Below are 21357 nucleotides of genomic sequence, written 5' to 3' on the forward strand. Positions count from 1 at the left end.
CTGGAGCATCATCTTCAAAACGTACCATTTTGGCTTAAAAACCAAGAAATCTGCCACTTCAAAGGGCGTCACGTGCTTCTTCCTTAATGAATGGTTTTAAGGAGCTGGTTTTAAATGCACCATACCATTGTTTTGAATATGGATGACTTCTTCTCTAAAGCACTTGGCATCGTATAATGACAACCCCTGCAGTGGTGACACCGTCTCAGAGTGAATGCATCTGGCGTGCTGCACAATCATGAATGACATTGCATTTAGCTATTAATAATTGAAAGAGCTTTGTCTTTGTCTTTTCCCCTCCTGCTGGGTTCTGCATATAATTTATGGATCATAAACTACCTCCTAATGTCCAAGGGAAAAAAATGTTATTGAGCAAGAAAGGATGGAAATTTGGAAGGGGAGGTGGCAACTTGTGGTTTGTTTTTTTAACATTCGTCTCTCTCAGGAAAAGAAAGGTCTTTGCAATCTTGCCAGCTTCTCATACGTGTTTATTTTTGGTTTTATCATTTCAAAAGCTTAACATGATAACTAATAGAAGTTTCTTTGTGGCAAATGGTGACACCACGGTTAAATGTAAAGTGTATGAGCAGCTGCGAGCCTCAGACTCATACTGCATCCTTTCCTAGCTCACCCCAACCCTCTGGATCAAAATGGGATGCTCAGAAGCTGTGCAGGAGAGGAGAAAGAGAGAGAGCGGGGAAGTCCTGTTGCACAGGTAGAAATCCTGTGCTAAATAGGACAACTTTGTTGAATACAAGCCATAGTTTGGTGTGCTGAGACACAGCTATAATTAATACAGATTCAAAGCAAAGAAATCAGGTGTTTTCTCATACAAATCTTTATTGTTTTAGCTCATTGTAAGCCAATTAGAGTTCAGTTTCATTTTTAAAGTTGTGCGTGCATATATTCAACTTGGGCAGTTCACTACCATTGGATGGCTAAATATATCACTGGTTTCAAAAAGATCTAGATCGAGCTCGTGTAGAATAAGGCAGTACTTTTGCTACATACTTAAAAAAAGACTTAAAGCACAGGCATAGGTGTAGCCAAGGGGGCAGGGGGCAGCTCCCCCCCCCATGAAGTAAATAAATAAAAAGTACTTAACTAACTGAGGTTCTGCCCCATAACATAAAGCCTGCCCCCCCCCCAATATAAAGCCTGGCTTCTGCACTGAGTAATATGATTCGTGTCTGTGGTCTTGCTAGAGTTACGTACAGTGGTGCCTCGCAAGACGAAAATAATCCGTTCTGCGAGTCTCTTTGTCTAGCGGTTTTTTCGTCTTGCGAAGTATCCCTATTAGCGGATTAGCGCTATTAGCGGCTAAGCGGCTATTAGCGGCTTAGAAAAAGGGGGGGAAAGGGAAAAAACTCATAAGACTTGCAAGAAGTTTTCGTCTTACGAAGCAAGCCCATAGGGAAATTCATCTTGCGAAGCGCCTCGAAAAACGGAAAACCCTTTCGTCTAGCGGGCTTTTCGTCTTGCGGGGCACCACTGTACAGTGGTACCTCGCAAGACGAAATTAATTCGTTCTGCGAGTTTTTTCGTCTTGCGATTTTTTTCGCCTTGCGAAGCACGGATTTTGGAAAAGCTTCAAAAATCACCAAAGTCTTCAAAAACCTCAAAAAAGGCTACCACACCGTGTGCTATGAGTTGCTCCTCAAAGTCAAGTCGCAACTGCACCCCCTGAATGCACGGTTTTAAGAAAAAGGAAACAAACTTGCAAGACAAAGGAAACAAACTTGCAAGACGTTTTCGTCTTGTGAAGCAAGCCCATAGGGAAATCCGAAGCAACTCAAAAAACGAAAAACTCTTTCGTCTTGCGAGTTTTTCGTCTTACGAGGCATTCGTCTTGCGAGGTACCACTGTATTGCAACTTACCTAGCCCTAAGCAAAGTTTTTTTAAAAAATGTGAGGCTCAGTGTAAAACACAGGGCTTGGGGACCCCTGGAGTCTACCCCCAAAGTGCCCCTGCTGGTAGGGTACAAAAAAGCAAGGGTGATACCCCCTCTGCCAAGTTCCTTGTCCCTCTTTTCCTCCCCCCTCCCACAACAAACTACAAAGCACCATATTTCCAGATTGTGCAAAATGCTTTCTTCACTTATTTCTCCTTGAAAATATTTTTGTGTTTCACCACTAAGAACAGGTTCAGCACTGTCTGTTTATTAAGATGATTCGAGGAAATGTTTGTTGTTGTCTCAGTCCCTATAAGTATTTTGCAAGGAATGGATCAGGTGTTGGGGAACTTTTGGCCCTCTAGATGTTGCTGAACTACAGCTCCCATCAGCCTCAGCAGGCATGGTCAGTGACCAGGGATGATGGGAGTTGTAGTTTAGTCACAACTGGAGGGCCAATGGATAACCCACCCTTGGAATGGATTCTTCTCACCTTTTCTCCTGGCTTCTTATGCTGTTGCTCCATGATAGCCTTCCCCAGCGTGGTCCTGGCTGGGGCTGATGGAAGTTGAAGTGCAAAACATCTAGAGGGACCAGGCTGAGGGAGGCTGCCCTATGGTCTATCATAATGGCTGAAGCCAGATACAAGATTGGTAGATCCAGCCTGAAATCTGACCTAATGACCACTTCTGATGGTCTTAAACATCACTTCCGCGGAAGATGATATTAAGACCTGGAGTGGCTTCTCTCAAGTGTCATCGAAACGCTTTGCATTTTCAGTGCTTCACTGATTAGTCATACAGTCTGAGAATCAAGGAGGGCAGAATTAAGGGCACTTGTAAATCATAGGACCTCACTTTATTAAACTGACATAAGAGCGAACGTATATTCTCCAGTGTACTTCAGGACAATCCCTTTGAGTTAAAATGAAGTATCAACAGGTCCTTAATGATTATTTTGTATTAGTGTTTTATGCAGCAGTGGAAACCCAGTTGTGTCAAGGAGCCCTACAGTTAATACCTGTAGCTCTGGAAGTTTGAGGGAATCTGTCTTTGCATGTTCCTATAAGAAATTTTATTCATTTTATGCCTCTTATGATAATATGCACATCACACTTTTGCTGGCCACTGGATTTAGCACTTCTCTTTTGTAGTTCTCAGAAATTTGGAAAAATCAAATATTTATTTAGATATGCACAGAGGCGGATTTGGGGGAGTGCGACTGGTTCAGTTGCACTGGGCACAGAGCCTCGAGGGGCACCACAGAGGGCGCTGCAACAGTGATGTAGAATGGAAGGCGGGGGGTGCCAGATTTTTGGCTTTGCAAATTTGAGACCCCAAGGTCTACCACTATTAATCTTGGATTAATATTGAGAAGAATTGTTTCACAAATTACAGATTGATGCAGAAGCGAAATTAGACAGAATGAAACATGCAAAAGTGACCCTGATCCAAAATGGAATGGTCATCTCTACCTGAAAAAAGGAAATGGTCTTGCCTTAATATATAGCTCAACTATAAAAGTAGTATTTGCAGGATGCCTCATACTAAAAAATTTGCAGTTGCGACGACCCTCGTAATACAGCGAGGGGAAGAAGTATTTGATCCCCTGCTAAATTTGTCTGTTTGTCCTCTGACAAAGAAATGACCAGTCCATAATTTTAATGGTAGGTTTGTTGTAGCGGTGAGAGATCAAATACTTATTTCACTCATTATAATGCACATCAATCTCTGACTTTTGTCTTCTGGGTTTCTGGGGGTTTTCTTGTTGCTATTCTGTCTCTCACAGCTACATTAAACCTACCATTACAACTATGGACTGGTCATTTCTTCATCAGAGGGCAAAGGGGCAAATTTAGCAGGGGATCAAATACTTTCCCCCCTCACTGTAAGCTAGAATCCATATTTTCCCCAGAATGTGGCTAAATGACAAAATGACTGCAGAGTACTTCTTTATATCTTAGTGTGTTGTATAGCAAAAATACAATACAAAGTACATTTGTCAGTTTTATTTTTTAAAATTCCCTTATTATTACTTTTTTCTGTTCAGACTTCCCTGTTCTTGTGTAAATAATAGACTGTTCTCCATATGCTATGGAAAATCCCCTGTGACAGTATATAACATTTTCCCCTCACAGTCCTGCACGTGATGTGTTTGGACAGAAATGTGGCTGAATCTTCAAGCACCCCTCCTCCCCAAACAAGATGCAAAAAGCACATGACACTATACTGCATTGATTCGATTTTATCTGTTTTTCTTGTTTTGAATTTTATTTATCGTGAGCCATCATGGGAGGGTATCTACCCTGAAAGGTGGCCTAAAATTGTGCAACAAGTAACAAAAAACCCAGGAATATTTGTGTGTTCCTACATATGCAGTCTGGTATTGGGGCCAACAGATGGTTTATTAGAATGCAGTAGTTACCCTGTAACTTTAGTGCTGTTGTGTTGACATGTTTTGTGTAGCAATCTGATCTGATCTGCCCTGTTGAAGTAGGTACTTTTTTGTGGGGGCAAAAAGTTTTAACACCTGAGTGGCAGTTGCTTTTCAAAATATCTCCAGAACCTTGATCCACAACCCAGTTAAATAGCAGTTATTATAACTTAGGCTGATTTTAGCACACATTCAGTAGATTTCACTGGGACTGAATCATCTCTAAACCAAATCAGTGTGGTGCGGAGGTTTAAGTACCAGACTAGAAGCAAAGATGCTCAGGTGAGGTTCAAATGCCCACCTGGCCATAGAACTCACAGAGTAATATTGAGCCAGGATTACAGCAAACAAAGAATATGGGGCAAGTTTCTTGTATACGGTATACTGCTGTGAGCTCATTGGAGGAAGGGTAGGGTAGAAATGTCACAGTACTTCTGCTACTAAGTATGCGGGCTTAATTTGTTTGCAAATTCTGGCATTCTTAAATGGTCCAAATGATCTTGAAACTGTGTAAAAGACTCAGTAACATGAAAAGGCTAGGCACTGAACTTTCAATTCAGCCAGCTGATTAAATGTGTTTTTATTTCAGTTAATTGATTTACATTATAATCAAGCAGTTGGTTAATTTAAATAAATTTGCATACTATGATAGCTTCAAAGTAGTTAATTTTTCAAGGCTTTTGAGGTAAGTGTGAGAATTTGCCATTTAGTAACAAATGCACCCCATCCTTCAGACCCACAACTGGGGTGTGCGTCTTACGGGCCACACTCCTGGGTGAGTCACATGACACACATCTCACTCCCGTCCCACACCCAAAAATGCACGTTTTGGGGCACCGCACAAGATCACAGCCCTGAAAAAGTACTTTGGGGGGGTGCTTTTGGCACCTAAAATGGCCGTCACAATCTCTTGTGAAAACATGGGATGACCCTTTTTTCTGGGGCACTTGACAGGTATGCAAACATCTACCACTCATTGTTAGAAGATAAGGTCCGTATTAATATTTTCCGTACTATAACTATGCACCAAAATAATAATAAAATGACTTCAAAAAAGAAATGTGTGCTCCTCAGTCTCAGCCCAACCAATCAAAATGCATCAACTTGCCTCCATCAATTGATACTTAGATAAGGAAGATACCCATAGATAAATCAACCAAAGTTTCAGTAAATTTGATGGTTGATGGATTTGTAAAGCCAGTTAAATTATTCATTTTCCATAATTTTAAATACGCTCTAACATCTCATGGCCCCACTGGCCAGCAAGATTGTGTTGCCTACTGCAGCTGCCGCAGGCCATGACTGTACTTTCCCTACGATCTACAGTGAGGCCCAGATTAGACATTTTACCCAACTGGAAGTGAGTGCTGGGGGGGCGGGCACTCCATTTTACAGCCACTTTTTATGGTGCATGGCCATCAGCCTTGGCCTTTAAAATGTTAGGTTTGGCTATACAGTGGTACCTCTGGATGCGAATGGGATCTGTTCCGGAGCCCCGTTCGCATCTTGAAGCGAACGTAAGATGAGTCTGCGCGTGCGCGTGACGTCATTTTGACTGTGCATGCGCGAGTGGAAAAACCCGGAAGTAAAGCAGTTTTCTCTTGAAAAATACAGTTTTATAGGGGAATTTGATTTGATTGTGTGTTTCCTTCTCCTCCCTCCTCCAGGAATGGAATCTCAAACTGCCGGATGCGGACAGACAGCGAGCAGTCCTGCGGCTCCCCGGTGGTGAGTGGCGACCCAAAGGAGGACCACAACTATAGCAGTGCCAAATCTTCCAACCACCGGAGCACGTCGCCCACGAGTGACTCCATTTCCTCTTCCTCCGCCGACGACCATTACGAGTTTGTCACTAAAGGCAGCCGGGACAGTAGCGAGGGCAGCGAGGGCAGCTTCCACAGCCACGAGAGCCATAGCGAAGCGGAAGAGGAGGACAAAAGGCAGAGCCGGAAAGAGACCAAGGATTCTTTAGCTGATAGTGGCTACGCCTCTCAGCACAAGAAACGTCAGCATTTGCTGAAGGCAAAAAAAGTACCGAGTGACACGCTGCCTCTTAAAAAGAGGCGTACGGAGAAACCCCCCGAGAGCGACGACGAGGAGATGAAAGAAGCAGCCGGATCGCTCCTGCACTTGGCGGGAATACGGTCTTGTTTGAACAACATCACCAATCGGACGGCAAAGGGGCAGAAAGAGCAAAAGGACACCACGAAAAACGAGAACAAATCCATTGATTGAACTTATAAAACAATTTCGTTTCAGCACGTCAGGTGAATTCTAATGATTTGTGGCAATATCAACAAATATTTTCTTTGTTTCGTTTTTCTTTTCTTTCACCCCCTCCTCCTCCTCTTCTTCTTTTTTTTGTGTGTGTGTTTTCTTTTTTTCGAACCCTTGAGATTTTTTTTGTTTTTAAATTTTTTAAAGGAGATGGAAGCCATAGAACTCATACTGATACTCAACTAATTTTACAAAAGCTTTTCATTACATGAAGACAAAAAAAAGAAAGAAAGTAAAAGCCAAAATTGCCATTGCTTTCTCCAGCTTTGTCAGAAATGCATGGTTGAATATGCTGTGACGTCACCAGTTAATGTGAGAGGAATAAAAATTCGGCATTTGGAAATCTCTTATAACCTAAAAGAAATTGGATAATTTGGAAATCGTTCAGGCCAGGCTGTAAGAATTGAAAGTGGAAAAAAGGCCTTATGATTGGGTTTGTGTGTGATGTGTCTAGAGATTTGGGGGAAGTCAAGAGGCACACACAATATCCTCAGTACCAAGGATCATATATAGTGGCATTTGCTTGCGTTTGTGCCATAGAAATCTTGGAATAGCCACTAATGACAGCTGCTCATACAGTAATGATCTATTAGTGCTTCATGTACTGTATATGGCTCAAAATGTGAAGACTTAATTTATAAATTATGGAATACTGAACTGTGTATGCAATGAGTTTCAGTGAAATAAAGAGGAAGGGGTGGAGGGGGAGGGGGACTAGTGATATTCTTTAATCAATTAATTGTCTTCTATATTTAAATTAAAAGAATGTTTTATAAAAAGCCATAAGCCTGAAGATTGGCACTGCCTGCAAAAATATTATGGGAAAACAAGCTATGAGTTTTTAACTGCCTGAGTGAAAAGCAATCAAATCTGAAGAAAATTATGAGTAGATATTTAAGGAGGATCAAAATGAGAAAACCTTTTCTAGGAGTCACAAAGATTTGATCTCACTAGGGGGGAAATGCTACAAAACCTGCCATTAGTATTATATTGCTTTTTTATTCTTTCCAAAAAATAAAATCCATGTTGGCTAGGCAAAAATATAAAGAAATTGTGCTCCTCAAAATGAGGTACCCAGTTAAGGTCAGTCAGGATTCATCTGTGCAAAAAATGACAATATATTTCCAGTTTTAACCACTGCAACCAGCTGAAAATTCTGATCCACATTGCATGGATTCCTTTCTGGGAGGGACTCGGAGTACAAAATAATAATAAAAACAAACCCCTTTTATTAATTCAAAGATAACAAAAGTTCTTGTAAGGTAAATAATGTATTTAGCATGAAGCATGAATTATTTTCATATAAATATAGAAAAATAGAAAAAAGGCTATGCCTCTAATTTTTAAGCCCTTAGGCTTAGTTTGTTTTTTGGGTTTTTGTTTTTTCCTCTTTTTTTCCCTTTTTCCTTTTTTTTTGGAAGCAGGTGTTTTTTAAGGTTTAACCTTTTTCAGGGATAAATACTGACTGTTGGGGAACTTACTCTGCAATATTAAAAATAAAACTTCATGCTCGGGTAGGGCTTGGATGGTTGAATTATATTGCCTTGTCTGCACATTCAGCCCCCTTCCCCTACTTCTCTGTTTTTTGAACACGTTTGTCCTTTCTTTGTCTTTACATGTATTAAAACATTACGCAATAATTTCGAGGGCAAGGCAAGTAGTGAGTGTGTATGATTTAAGGAAGACGGTGGAAGACACTGAATTGTGAACGGTGGGGAAAACTTGGCCATTTGATTTGGGGGAAGACGATGACCACGCAGATCTGCTCATCTGCCAGTTAGGAAACAAGTAATGAAAGGGCTTTGGTTTGAGTTCATTGGGGCGATTTAAGAGATGCATGCTGAAGACATGTTCTGTTTACAGCCATACTTGGTTTGGGGTGATGGCTCCATTAGCAGATTGAAGGCTTTGCAATAAGGCAACCTCTTCCGACTGATCTTTTCTTTTTCAGTTGCAATGGTATCAAAGGCCATAATCCTGGGACTTCCAGTCCTATAGGCTGTGATCCATGGCTTGGCACATGGACCAGGTCTCTAGGGGTCCACCATCCTAGCTGTGGATCACCATTAGGAAAAATGGGGTGCTCCTAGAACAGCACAACAGGTTACAGCCAGAAAGAGAAATTGGCAACCTCTCTATGGAGCGGATTCGGCGTGTGTAAGAGGCTCTTTGGGTTCCAGACCTGTAGGTAGACTGAATACAGCTTTACACTGAACAGAAGTCGTGTTGTTTGCTGTTTTGGCGCTCAGGGTTTTTGCCTTGTGTTGGGCTTTGGCAGGAAATGCTGAAAGCATCTTGGGGAATTCCGCTTTGCAGGCTTGGATATTCGAGAAAATGCATACAGTATGAGTTAGACGCTCATGCCAACAGACCTGTGAAATACTGGGAGTGTCGAATCAGGCTTGGAATGATGCAGGTCCATCAGCAAGTTCAGCCTATGTGTTACCAGTTCTCTCAATACGTCCGCGTCTGCCAAAAGAAGGGGGGAGGTAACACTTGCCTAAAGAGAAAAGAAACCATGTCAATCAATTTAAGGGTTTTCTCTCTGAACTAGAGTGCCATATGCCTGTTTCTTTTAATTGCCATGGAGTTCTACCAAGCATGAGCAAAATTTTAATAGTAAAAAGATGTGGTAGCCTCTTTAGTGGAATTAAAAAGATATTCCACCATGAGCCATAAGACAAAAATGGGAATGGTTCTTAATTCTGATTAGTATTGATTATGCCAATATTTCCATGCTCGAATCAGCCCTGTAGCCTATATAGACAACCAGTGGAGTGTAGCATGCTGAAGAAATTCTTTCTTTATTGCTCATTGTCTAGAAACTAAATCTTGGAATTGACCGGAATTCTGGCTTTGTACTGGGTCAGTCCTCAATGCAGAAAGTCTTTACCTAAGCCATGGGGGGGGGGGAGTGAAGATTGCAGCTGTAGATTTATGTCACATTGCTACATCTGGTCTGCCTGCGCACACACACACATGCACACCCCGTCCCAGTAAATACATCTGTAAACCATGGACATCCAAAAGGTGCACTGCAAGCTGAATTACAAATTCAAGTGTCATTGCACCTGCTTGTCCTCTAAATAGGGAAAACCCCTCAGGCCCATCCTCTGCACAAGTTAAAAAAATATGGTGGCTGTGCAAGTCTTGCGCATCTGCCTTCCTTTCCGTGAGGTTTGAATGAGGCTTAATGAGGCTTGTTTAGAAGAAACATCATGCCTTAAACACATTTTAAATCACGCATGTGTCCCTCTTCACCCTCTGGTGCCCTTTGGGGCTGATGGGAGTCTTTAGTCCAAAACAGCTGGGGGGCACAAGGTTGGCAAAGACTGCTGTAGTCTGCCTTACACTTCTTTGACATGGAGGCATGCTAATCATACATTTTGCTTAGCAACACCAGTGTAAACCCAGAACAACTTCCTTTTCTCCAGTGGTTCCTTTGCAATAGATACTCCACCATTGCTAGCACGGATGTTTTGTGTACAAAAATGCTTTTCCCCTTGCATTTTGATGGACTGTTTTACCATTTACCTTCTTTCTGGTAAGAATGGTCCACAAAACAATTAAAAAATCTAATTGGACAGTACTTAAAAAATAAAAACAACAACAACCCAAACTTCAATTCCACCATGGGGATTCAGGTTCCATAAGGATATCTGTACATGAATCAGGCACCCAAAGACTTGCGGCTTGGAAGCTTTTGCAGGTGATGTAGAGCCAAATGTTCAAATCCCTGTTTTTGTGTCCACAACATACTTTTCCTTCTATCTAGTTTTGGGATTCATTGCTATGCTAATCATCCTGTGAGTAGTACCAGACCTCAGCTGTGGCCGGCCTACAATGTTCAGGGCAATATATAGGGAGGGTGGGAAACACAGTGTTTACATCAGTAGCTAATATACTACAGCAATAATCTTCAGATAGAGTGTTTCATAAACAGGAAAGAGCAGTTCTGATATGACTCATTGCTTACAGGAATGAAGGAGCACTGTTCAACAGATGAGGCACAATTAAGCCAAAGTTCATCAATTGGTCCCATAGCTTTCCCACTGAAATTAAAGTATATCCTCCACTTTCCTACTAAAAGCCACAGAGACCTAGGCACTCCTTACACTTAGATGAGTCATGCCCCATCTATTGACCACCTATGGGTCATAGCTTGAGTAAAAAAATTGTGCTGGGTGCTTCCTTTAATCATCACTGTACAGAAAGCAATTGCAGATGATCTTTTTGCAAAAGATGTCATGTTACCTTTTCTTGGAGGCAAAGGATGTCTCATTTAAGTATTCCAATTAAGTACCTAATTCCTATTAGTAATGGTTTTGAAATGGAGAAGATCCGATGAAAGCTTGGCTTGTCTCTTGCACAGCCACCTCCAATAAACTGTCATCTTTTATACAAACTCCAGTGTTAGGCCCTACAGTGCCAACTTCTCACTTTGATGCCAAAAGTGGATTAAAGCAGTTGGGTCCAATTATATAGACTTCAGCTGCAGGGATGTGCTTACTTCCATTCAGCACATGGTGGATCGTTTCCTCCACACTTCTTGAGCTTCTTACCTGTGTGCCACATCCATTTTGAAAACAGTGCACAGAGGGAGTGTTTGTTTTGGAAATACTATTTTGGAAATACTTGATTATTTGTTGGAATTTAGATGGGAATTTTTTTTTTAACAAGAAAAATCTGAAGTCACAGAATTCATGACAACTTACGAATTTTATACACAAATTTGTCCTGTTTTGTGTATGACCATTTTACTGTGGAAATTACCTGTAATTGAGGGTTTTTCATAAAGTTGGATGTAAAATGTGATCATAGCTTCGGTGCTGAAGACTTGTGGGCATGATCCAGACACCGCACAAGCCCAGAGCATTTTCTGATATAAGGACTTCATGTAAGCACCTCCTGAGGGCCATGGACTTAGCAGGCCAAGCAGGGTGAGAGGAAGCTGGAAGAGGTAACATGCAGAGGACTCATGGACCTTGCATTGCAGGATCCGAGCTAGCACTAGGCAGGTGAGCAACCTGGCCTCTTGTACTGTACAGAACAACAGTCCAGTAAGTCCTTGACTCCCATGGGAGGCTGAGAAGTATTTGCTCTGTCTTGGAGCACTTAACTCATGCCTCAGAAGATTCAGGCCCTGCTCAGCTGCATTCTTCCTCTATCTAGACCTTCAGTTAGTTTGAAACTGGATAACATCTCAGAAGGTCTTCAGGATGCATAGATGGGGTACGGAGGTCCTTGCTAAGCTGGCCATTCTTTGAGCAGTGATGAGGATGCTCTGCCCATTCACTGTGGCTGAATACAGGTTTGGGGCAGGTGCATCCAGTTTCTCTTAAGTAGCTTCCAAAGTACTCGGGCACTTGGGTAAAGCCTTTAAAATAAGAAAATGTTTAATGTATGCCACCAGTCTTTCCAGGTTCGCTTACGTTTATCTCACAGTCTGTTTATCATCCACGTTAACAGATGCACAAGCAGTTCTCTGCAAACCTTTCTGACAGCCAACCTGACGCTGGCTGCTTTCAACAAGCTTGTGCCTCTCAACATGTTTTCAGATCCTCCTCAAAGAGCAAATCAGTGATAGAACTGCTGCTACACCAGTGAATCAAGGGCTCTCTCATTCACTTCTTTAGTGGTCAAAGGTGTGTGTGTGTTTTGCACACTTTGAGCTGTCCCCAACACAGAAGCAAATGAACTTTGCATCAGCTTGCACACAAGTTCATGTGCATGGTGAAATGGTCTGGATTGGGGCTGATGCAGGCACATCCTTTGTCCAAACTAAACATAACCCCAGTACATGGCAGGCATAATGTAGTGTATAATCTCAATGTAGTGGGGCAGAGCTTGTGAACCATGGGGTGGCTGTTGAGGCTTGCTGGGCACAAATATTCGCTCCGAGCTTGTGGCATGCATTGCCCTTGCTGCGTTACATTTGCATGTGGTCTTGGGTGGCTTGGCAAGATGGCAGTAACATCTGTAAAATGCTACAGGCCAAATGGTGGTGATCAGTGCCATTGGCTATTCAATTCTCAGTTATTTACCAGGTGGTTTTCCCACTCATTCTGACCATCTGCCTTCAAACTGAAGGATAGGAGGGTGATTAGAGAGCCCAGGTACCTTCCTACATTAAATGAAGGAACTACTGTTAAAAACAAAGGGTGCACTACCAGTTTATGCCAGGAGATTATTTGGCTCTGGATAACCTGCAAAAAGTGATTAGGTTTTGCCATTAATAAGTAAAATTAGGCAATTGACTTCAGTAAGCTGCCCAGCTAATAGTTTTGTTGTTATGCCCATGTTTGTTTGTTACCATTTTTAAAAAGTATTCTTCCACCTGAGACCAGGCTCATTCATAGTCAAGTCTGTGAGTGTTCTTGCCAGCTCTCCCTATAATATGTAAAACACTGTTATGCACATAAATGCAGCACTGTGATCTAATTTAAATAACCTTATTATACTACATATGTAATATACTTTTAACATTTTGCTACAGTGATAATCTTCTGCCAACATCCAATGTCTCTTTGCTTTCTATTGTAGGGAATAAAAAGATGCTGTTAACAAGACCCAGTTTACTTTTCCTTTGCAGAACACATAAATCAATTTATCGTTTTTGGTGTAGGCTTTGTATTAACTGAATTTAGAAAAAACATATTTACGCAATAGTCTGTGTGGTTCGTATGAACTTTTCTCATCGCATCTGTTCATACCCCGTATCTTTGATTGTAGTAATCAGCCTCAAACCAGGAGGGGAAGCATTTTTGGTAGGGATACGCGCAACCTTTTTGATGCTCTTTTTTTTCTGGAATGAAAGTTCAGAATCAGTGGGTTGATTTTACAATGTTAACTACGACCACGCAATCCTATAACTCAGCAAGCAGCCACTTGCCTTGCTGACTAGAAACCAAAACCGAAAGTGAGTAAACTTAGCACATGCAACGATAAACCATGGTTTAATGCTTCCATGAACCTGAGAGAAGTGACAGCCTTACACACTCCCCTCTCTTCCTTGTTAATAGATAAATGGAGGATCATGGTTTAGAACATTGGTTAATGGCCAAACAAGTCAACTTTAAACTGTGAGTTATGAAGCTGGCTTGTTTAACTAACCGTTGTTTGTTGTACAGCACAATCCCCCATTTTGAACATAATGCTAAATCAAGCTTCTTGGAAAGCTAATTTAAACTTGGAAGAAAATCTCCTCTTGGCTATGCAGGAGGAGGAGTTTGTAGAAGTTTGTCCACCTCGCACCAAACCATAGATTTTTACATATGTGAACCAGGCATCTGTCTATGATGTTGTGCTTCATTGGTCTACGTTTAAAACCACAAAAGTGGTTTAATACAGACTTCCTTGTAGATGCACATGCTATCAAGTTGCACTGCATTTTATTTCTAGTGAGTACAGGGGAGAAACTTGAGAAATTATAATTAGTAGTTCTAGGAACTCTACTTAAGACCTTGGCTTCAACAGAGTGGGTACAAGAGAACCAGGGCTTTGGACATGTAGACTTTTTAAGAAGGTTGGAATCGCATCCATCAACTTTTTTGTTGGAAGCAAGTAAGCTCCCCACAAACAGCCAACTGAAAGGATTTCAGCTTTAAAAAAAAGGGGGGGGTGACACACAAGTGCTGTCCAGGCTATTGGACTGGGAAGGAGAATGATGTACTTGCACACATGATTTCATGTAGCGCTCAGGATCTGCATGCAGAAGTTGGATTAGGGTGTTATTGAAATGACCATGAGAACTCTCTGCCCTTTTACTGAATTCAGACTTCTGATATGACTGGTATGTTTTGTATGATGTGACTTTGCTGGCTGTGGCTCGAAAGCTGATAATTTTCTTTCTCTGGTTCCAGTTCAGAGTGAGAACTTAGTGCTTTTTGAAAAAAGTTTATTGATAAGTTTTTCATATCCAAGCCCTTCCCTAATGCACCCAGTATTTGGGGGAAACAATTGTTTTTGCTTTACCGGTTTCGCGTCTGCATTATACACACTCACTACTTCAGTTTGCCTTGGTGTCAAATGTTGGAAGGGATGGGGATAGGGAATGATTTCTGAGTGTATGAAAAGCATTATGAACTTGTACATTTTTATACTCTTTCTGTAATATTTTTGAAATATTTCTTTTGTTCTGCAGGAAAAAAAAGTGATGAAGCAATCAAAAGACCAATAAGTACAATATCAATGCTTTAGGGTCATGAGACCTTCATTGGCCAATAGATTAATTTAGTACAGCAATAAGCCATTTTTTCCTCTCTTTTTTGTTTCTGTTTTTTAATTCCTTTTTTGTTTTTGTTTTTAATGCTGTACTAGGTAAATGGAACTGCCAGTTTCATTGACATAAAATGAGAACTGTGATGGGGGGCATAAACAGTGATGTTAAGTTGTATTTGTGTTTACCTAAATGAGCAGTCGAAAGGCAAGTGCAATCAGCCAGAAATACAAGGAAAAAAACGTTGATCTAGAGGCATACTTGCATTTTACGTTTCTTGATGTGTAATCATATTGCCAAAGACAAACTCTTTCATCAGTTATTATTGTAAATAACACTTTCCCAAAACCTACCATAAAGTTTCTGTGATGTATTGTCTTCCAGTTGCAATAAAAATTACTGAGTTGCATCAATTGAATAATTGCACTTACGGGTGTTGGCTTTTATTGTTTCATTCATTCATTTATATATATTTTTTGCTCGGCCCTTGTTTGAGGCTGGCAATGCTGCTGAAAAAGCTACCCAATTTAAAACATCCTTATTTAATTTGGATTACCCCAGGACCTGCTTTTTTCTTTTCTCAAGCAGCCTAAACAAAGAGGGTTTGAAGAAATTGTTCTGCCTTAGACTTTTCATGTAGGATATGGCTATCGGTGGCTGCTGGCTGCAGTTGATATGTTTTGCCTCTGAATACCAGTTGCTGTGAGTCACAAGTGGGGAGCACTGTTGGGATCAGGTCCTGCCCATGTTCTTGCCATAGACATCTGGTTGGCCACTGTGAGAACTGGATGAGATGGGCCATTGACTTGATACAGCAGGCTCTTCCTATGGTTTTTCTTCATTTATTACATTTATTCTCGAAAGGAGTTTTGGAAGATGAACATAGGGTCATCCTGTTCTACCTTCTCAGCAATCCTGAGATTGGTTGGACTTGGGTGTGTATGACTAAACTCCACTGGCTTTGAGCAAGTCTGCAGGAGAAGGTAGTTCATATTTCTGGGCAATCACTACCAGCTTTCTTGGACTTGGCACTCACATGGCATTGCCTGGAAGCAACTCCTGCCTGATCATAAATCCTTTGGAGAAAAAGAGGTTTTGAAGTATTGGACTATGAATTAGCTATTCTCATGAATTTACTTTTAAGTGTTGTTGAATGGGTTGTTGCTCACTCACAAAAGTGTGAGCCTTCTGTTTTCACCATCCTAGACATCGTCCATACACTTTCCTCATTATTATTATATTACCAGAGGGGCTGACGAATTACCATAATTGAAGACATTACATAGTTGGCTTTTCTCATTGCTCTGCTGCTTTAGTGTATCCAGTTTCTTTAGTTAAGAGTGTTTGGTATCAGATTAACCATTAAGAATCGGGCACCGATTCAGAAGATTAATACACTTGCAGTCATACATTCATAATTAACATGTCCAAATAAATTATTTTGTATTAATATGCTGTTTACCACTTGGGGGGCCTTTGGGTCAAAAAGCTATATATAAATAACAAGGGCCATGCAAAAGGCTTCTATACCAACACAAAGAGGGCCTTGTCCATATCCCACTGTTTCCATTATTATTACAGTGGTGCCCCGCAAGACGAATGCCTCGCAAGACGAAAAACCCGCTAGACGAAAGGGTTTTCCGTTTTGGAGGTGCTTCGCAAGACGACAATGTCTTGCGAGTTTTTCTGACTTCCCCCCCCTTTCCCCCCCTTTTTCTAAGCCGCTAAAACCGCTAAGCCGCTAATGGGCTTGCTTCGCAAGACGAAAAAACCGCTAGACGAAGACTCGCGCAACGGATTCTTTTCGTCTTGCGAGGCACCACTGTATTATTATTATTATTATTATTACTACTACTACTACTACTATTTGTACCCCACCCATCTGGCTGAGTCAGAAGCAAGAAGACCTGCACTGACAAAGCACTAGGAAGTTGACATCAGATTGGCTCAGACAAGTCCAAAGTACTTTATTTTATTATTAAGCTTATTTGCTAAGTCAAGTCAGGCATAGGCATAGGCAAACTTGGCCCTCCAGATGTTTTGGGGCTACAACTCCCATCATCCCTAACCACAGGTCCTGTTAGCTAGGGATGATGGGAATTGCAGTCCCAAAACATCTGGAAGGCTGAGTATGCCTATGCCTGCTTTAGGAGTTACCAATCCAGTCAGCTCTCCTAATCCCGCTCCCCCCTCCCAAAAAAATGGTGTGATACTCAAGATGCCAGCTTGGAAGAAGGGACTCATGGACTCCTGTACTGGCTTTTACAGCAGCAGTGACCAAGCTGTGGACAGCAGGTGCTGGCCTACAGCTCCCATCATCCCTGACATGTTGGTTGGGGCTGATGGGAGATGGAGTCTATCAGTCTCCGGAAGGCCACAGGCTGCTCGCCACTATATCTGCAGACTTTCCTCCCTCCAGGCAAGCAAGAGTCATCAGAATTTAAGGGTTCATGCCAGCCCCTGTGAAATACAGGTGGTGACAGATGTGGCCTGGGGAGAGATGGTGGAAGGGAGGAGTGGTCCAGGGAAGTCCCTAGAAGCCAGATAGAAAGACTTGGGGGCCACCTTTATCCACCAGCTCTGAGGTCCCCCACTTTTGTGTTACAAGACAGGACTGCATGCCACCCCTTCTTCCCTTGTTCCACCACTGGTGTTGAAATTAGGTCTGACTGCCAGGCCAGTCGCCCCTTGTACATGAAAATGCTGTCTTATCCTTCAGATCGGGCAGCTCAGTGTCATGGGCCAGTCCTGGCTGCTTGACTCACTCTGTCTAATGGTAGGGCCAGCCCAGGCTGAAGTTAGCCCTCAGTAAGGAGTACTCAACTTGGCCAATATGGAGAAAGCGAAAATTCTAAAACTATTTGAGATTTTTATTTTTAGCATCTGACGTGGGGGTGGGGGGGTAGCTTTCCTATGCATGTGGCTGATGGGGACATTGAATTGCACCTTTTTTTTTTTTTTTGCTGAGCCATAACACCACCTTAGCTCCCTGTGTTTTTAGCTGATTAGACAATACACACACAGGATGAGACCCCAGCCCTCTTCCTAGGTTTGATTTGGAGAGCATGTCAGTCTCATTGCTCATCAAAGCACAAAATGTTCTCCCTGGTAGAGTCAGTGTATTAATAACCAGCAAAGGCAAGTAACTAATCATTTATTGCAATCCCATGCTGAGTGGGCTTTTTAAAATAGATGACAAAGTGGTTTCCCTACCCGCTTTGACCCTGCTTTCGGTGTGATTTCCATTGTGAAAATGTTAGGTTTCTGCAGGAACTGCATTGACTGTGTTTACTTCTGCTTACTTAGCAGGGCAGGCAAACAGCGAATGGTACATTAACAAAAACACACAGGGCATCCTTGAATCGTTCGCCCTCTCCTACTTTGCGCAGAGGCACTCTTTAAAAATACAGAGCATAGGCCTTGGTTTGAATCACACAAGTCACAGAGATCAGCATGATACGATGATGTAAAATTAGACTGCTGGCCTTGCCTTCTGTGTGTCAATAAGGGCTCCTATTTTAATCTAGGTAACTGGTGATCTAGGTCAGTGTTCCCCAACCCCCGGGCCGCAGACCGGTGCCAGTCCATGGATCAATCGGCACCGGGCCGCCCGAGGAACTTCAAATCATTTTACTGTGGCGGGCGGCCGAGGCGCAGAGCATTGCGCCCTCTCAAGCCCGCCCATTGTGTGACAATAGCGAATGAAAATTCGCTATTGTTACACTGATGCTCCTCCTGGCCAATCAGGGAGCGGGTCCTCCCGCTTCCTGATTGGCTGAAAGGCAAACCTCACGCCATTGGCCGAGGAGGAGGCGCCACGGGAGGACTGAGGACTCGAGGTCGGAGATGCGGGGACTGAAGAGACGCAACCGTGAGGTAAGTGCACGGAGGGGGGGACTCAGCATTATCAAATGGAAAGAGGAGCAGCAATGGTTTTATTAGAATGCCCTCTCATTCACCCAGGCCTATTGCACTTACTTAGGTCAACAACTCCTGGGTCGAATGTGTTTGTGCGGGTTCAGGCATAAGTGCACGGAGCGGGGGGCGGGGGTTCTCTGCTATTGAGGAGACTCAGCACTATGGCGCGATGATCTCTGTATTGAAAGGGGGAATGCTGGGGCATCTCTGTGTTGAAAGGGGCATGCTGGCATCTCTGTGTTGAAAGGGGCACGCTGGCATCTCTATTGAAAGGGGAACACTGGCATCTCTGTATTGAAAGGGGGCACAGTCATCTTTTGTGATTTATATATATATTTCACAGTTATTTTGATACACTGGTCATATATTTAAAACACTGATCACATTTTTGCGTTGATAGTTTTTTGATTTACATTCGGATTTAGGTGACATCTGTTCAAGTCACTGGATGGTTATATATCAGAAAAACTGAAATGGTCCTTTTGTGTCAGCATATGCACAGACGGAGCTGCTGCCATGACCGGACGACTGTCTGGTTTAACTGCTCGGATTAAGGAGGTTGCACCTGAGAGTGAATCTACGCATTGTCTCATTCACAGGGAAATGCTGGCAAGCCAAAAAATGTCACCGGAATTTAACAGCGTATTAATGGATGTCGTTAAAGTTATTAACCACATCAAAGCACACGCACTTAACTCGCGCCTGTTTGAGCAGCTTTGTGAGGAGATGGACGCAGAGTACAGATGCCTTCTCTTATACACAGAAATAAGATTGTTATCCAGAGGAAAATCGCTAACCAGAGTATTTGAATTACGAGAGCCATTGCAAAGATTTCTCTCAGAAAAGAAGTCACCGCTGGCAGCACATTTCAGTGACAAGGTATGGGTTGCAAAACTGGCTTACCTGTGTGACATATTCAGCCTACTCAATGAACTCAATCTGGGCCTTCAGGGGAAAATGACAACTGTTTTCAAGTTGTCAGACAAAGTAGCTGCATTTAAAGCCAAACTGGAGTTGTGGGGACGGCGCGTGAACAGAGGCATTTTGGACATGTTTCAGACATTAGCAGGGATTGTAGGCGAGACTGAGCTTGAACATTCATTCTGCCAGTTGGTGCACGATCACCTGTCTTTGCTTTTAAAAGAGTTTGAGCGCTACTTCCCAACCACAAAAGACCCACGAACTGGTAAGGAATGGATCCGCGACCCATTTGCCAACAAATCAGGCGAATCTAGCATGTCTATGCAAGAAGAAAAACAACTGCTGGAGATTGCAAATGACGGTGGCCTTAAAACTACGTTCAAGACAACAACTCTGCCAATGTTCTGGATTAAAGTCATGGCAGAATACCCTGAGATTGCCACCGCAGCACTTAAATCCCTATTGCCATTTCCAACAACCTATCTGTGTGAAGCGGGGTTTTCTGCAGTGACAGCAACCAAAACAAAACAACGGAATAAACTGGACATAAGCAACACGCTTCAGGTGTCATTGTCTCCTATTACCCCCAGATGGAACCGTCTCGTTGCAAAGAAACAATCTCAGGGTTCTCATTGATTTGGCATTCTAGTGAGTTAAATAAAAGAAAACACTTTATATTCATTTTTTGGTGTAGCTGTATTTTATTTTGAAGGCATGTTTAAATACAATTAAATTAAAATTATTAAATCAAAACAGGCGGGCCACGGAAAAATTATCAAACATTTACCGGTCCGCGGCATTAGAAAGGTTGGGGAGCACTGATCTAGGTCAACCGGCAGCACTGTTGCCACTTAGAGCAGGTATTGGGGGCACAGCTGGGGAAAAAGGAATATGGCCTGGGCACTTGACTCTAGCATTCAACAAAGCTGGCCCTACCATTGGGCAGAATGAGACACCTGCCTCAGGTGGCAGATTCTGAGGGCCAGGGAGTGAAGAGAACTCTGTTTGCCTGCTCTATACTTCCTTAGCTACTTTACTGCCCTCAAGTGTGGAGCAGGACATTGTCTATTTGCCAGTGATGGAGTAAGATTCAACTACCAATCTATTGTGTGTGGATTGGGAGGAGGTGCCATTTTGTCTCTTACCTTAGGCAGCAAATTGTCTTGAGCCTGCCCCTATAGCCAAGCTCATCCACCCAGTGACCATGTGAAAGAGGGCGGCTGGTACAAGGTCAACTAGTGAGTCTCATGACGGAGCGACGTTTTGAACCTGGATATCCAACAGACTAAATTCATTGATTTTTAAAGCTTGTGCATGAAGATTAAGTAGTATCTCTTTATTTGCATACATACAAACAAATTGAGCATCAAATGGCATGCATGGACTTGGACAGAGCATGCTAGTACTAGCCCCACCCCCACCCCAAAGTAAACTGCATATTCTTAGAGGCTTGAATCAGCTGCAATAGCTTTCTTTCTTTTTTCTTTCTTTCTCTACTGGATTCATTTCAACTTGAGGTTGTTCCTCTACAGCTGCATGAACATAGGCAGTGTACTTGCATTAGCTCCATCACTGTTTAAAAGGTGTGATCAATAGCCTCCGGCCATCAAAAGCCACTGAAATCAGTACTAGTGGCCTTCCGTGTTGTTTGAGCAAGCATATATGGGTATTTATTGCATGAGAGCCAGTGTGGTGTAG

The 21357-nt window shown here is 42.4% G+C and overlaps 1 protein-coding gene and 1 long non-coding RNA gene across 8 annotated transcripts in view; both read left to right on the forward strand.

The window, feature by feature from the left end:
• FOXN3 (forkhead box N3) overlaps positions 1-11274 on the forward strand; it is a 193329-nt gene extending 182055 nt beyond the window's left edge. For all 7 annotated transcript variants that reach the window (XM_079948862.1, XM_079948860.1, XM_079948861.1 and 4 more), the window contains one exon: positions 5993-11274. In XM_079948862.1, the coding sequence (XP_079804988.1) occupies positions 5993-6560 (568 nt within the window). In that variant the 3' untranslated portion in view covers positions 6561-11274. The remainder of the gene's footprint in view (positions 1-5992) is intronic.
• A 1474-nt stretch (positions 11275-12748) lies between these two features.
• LOC307200800 lies at positions 12749-15246 on the forward strand. Its single transcript, XR_013832434.1, has 2 exons — positions 12749-13616; positions 13648-15246. It is a non-coding gene; the product is annotated as an uncharacterized lncRNA (long non-coding RNA).
• The last annotated feature ends 6111 nt before the right edge of the window (positions 15247-21357 follow it).

The sequence above is a fragment of the Podarcis cretensis genome, assembly GCF_951804945.1.
Source record: "Podarcis cretensis genome assembly, chromosome: 1".
NCBI lineage: Eukaryota > Metazoa > Chordata > Lepidosauria > Squamata > Lacertidae > Podarcis > Podarcis cretensis.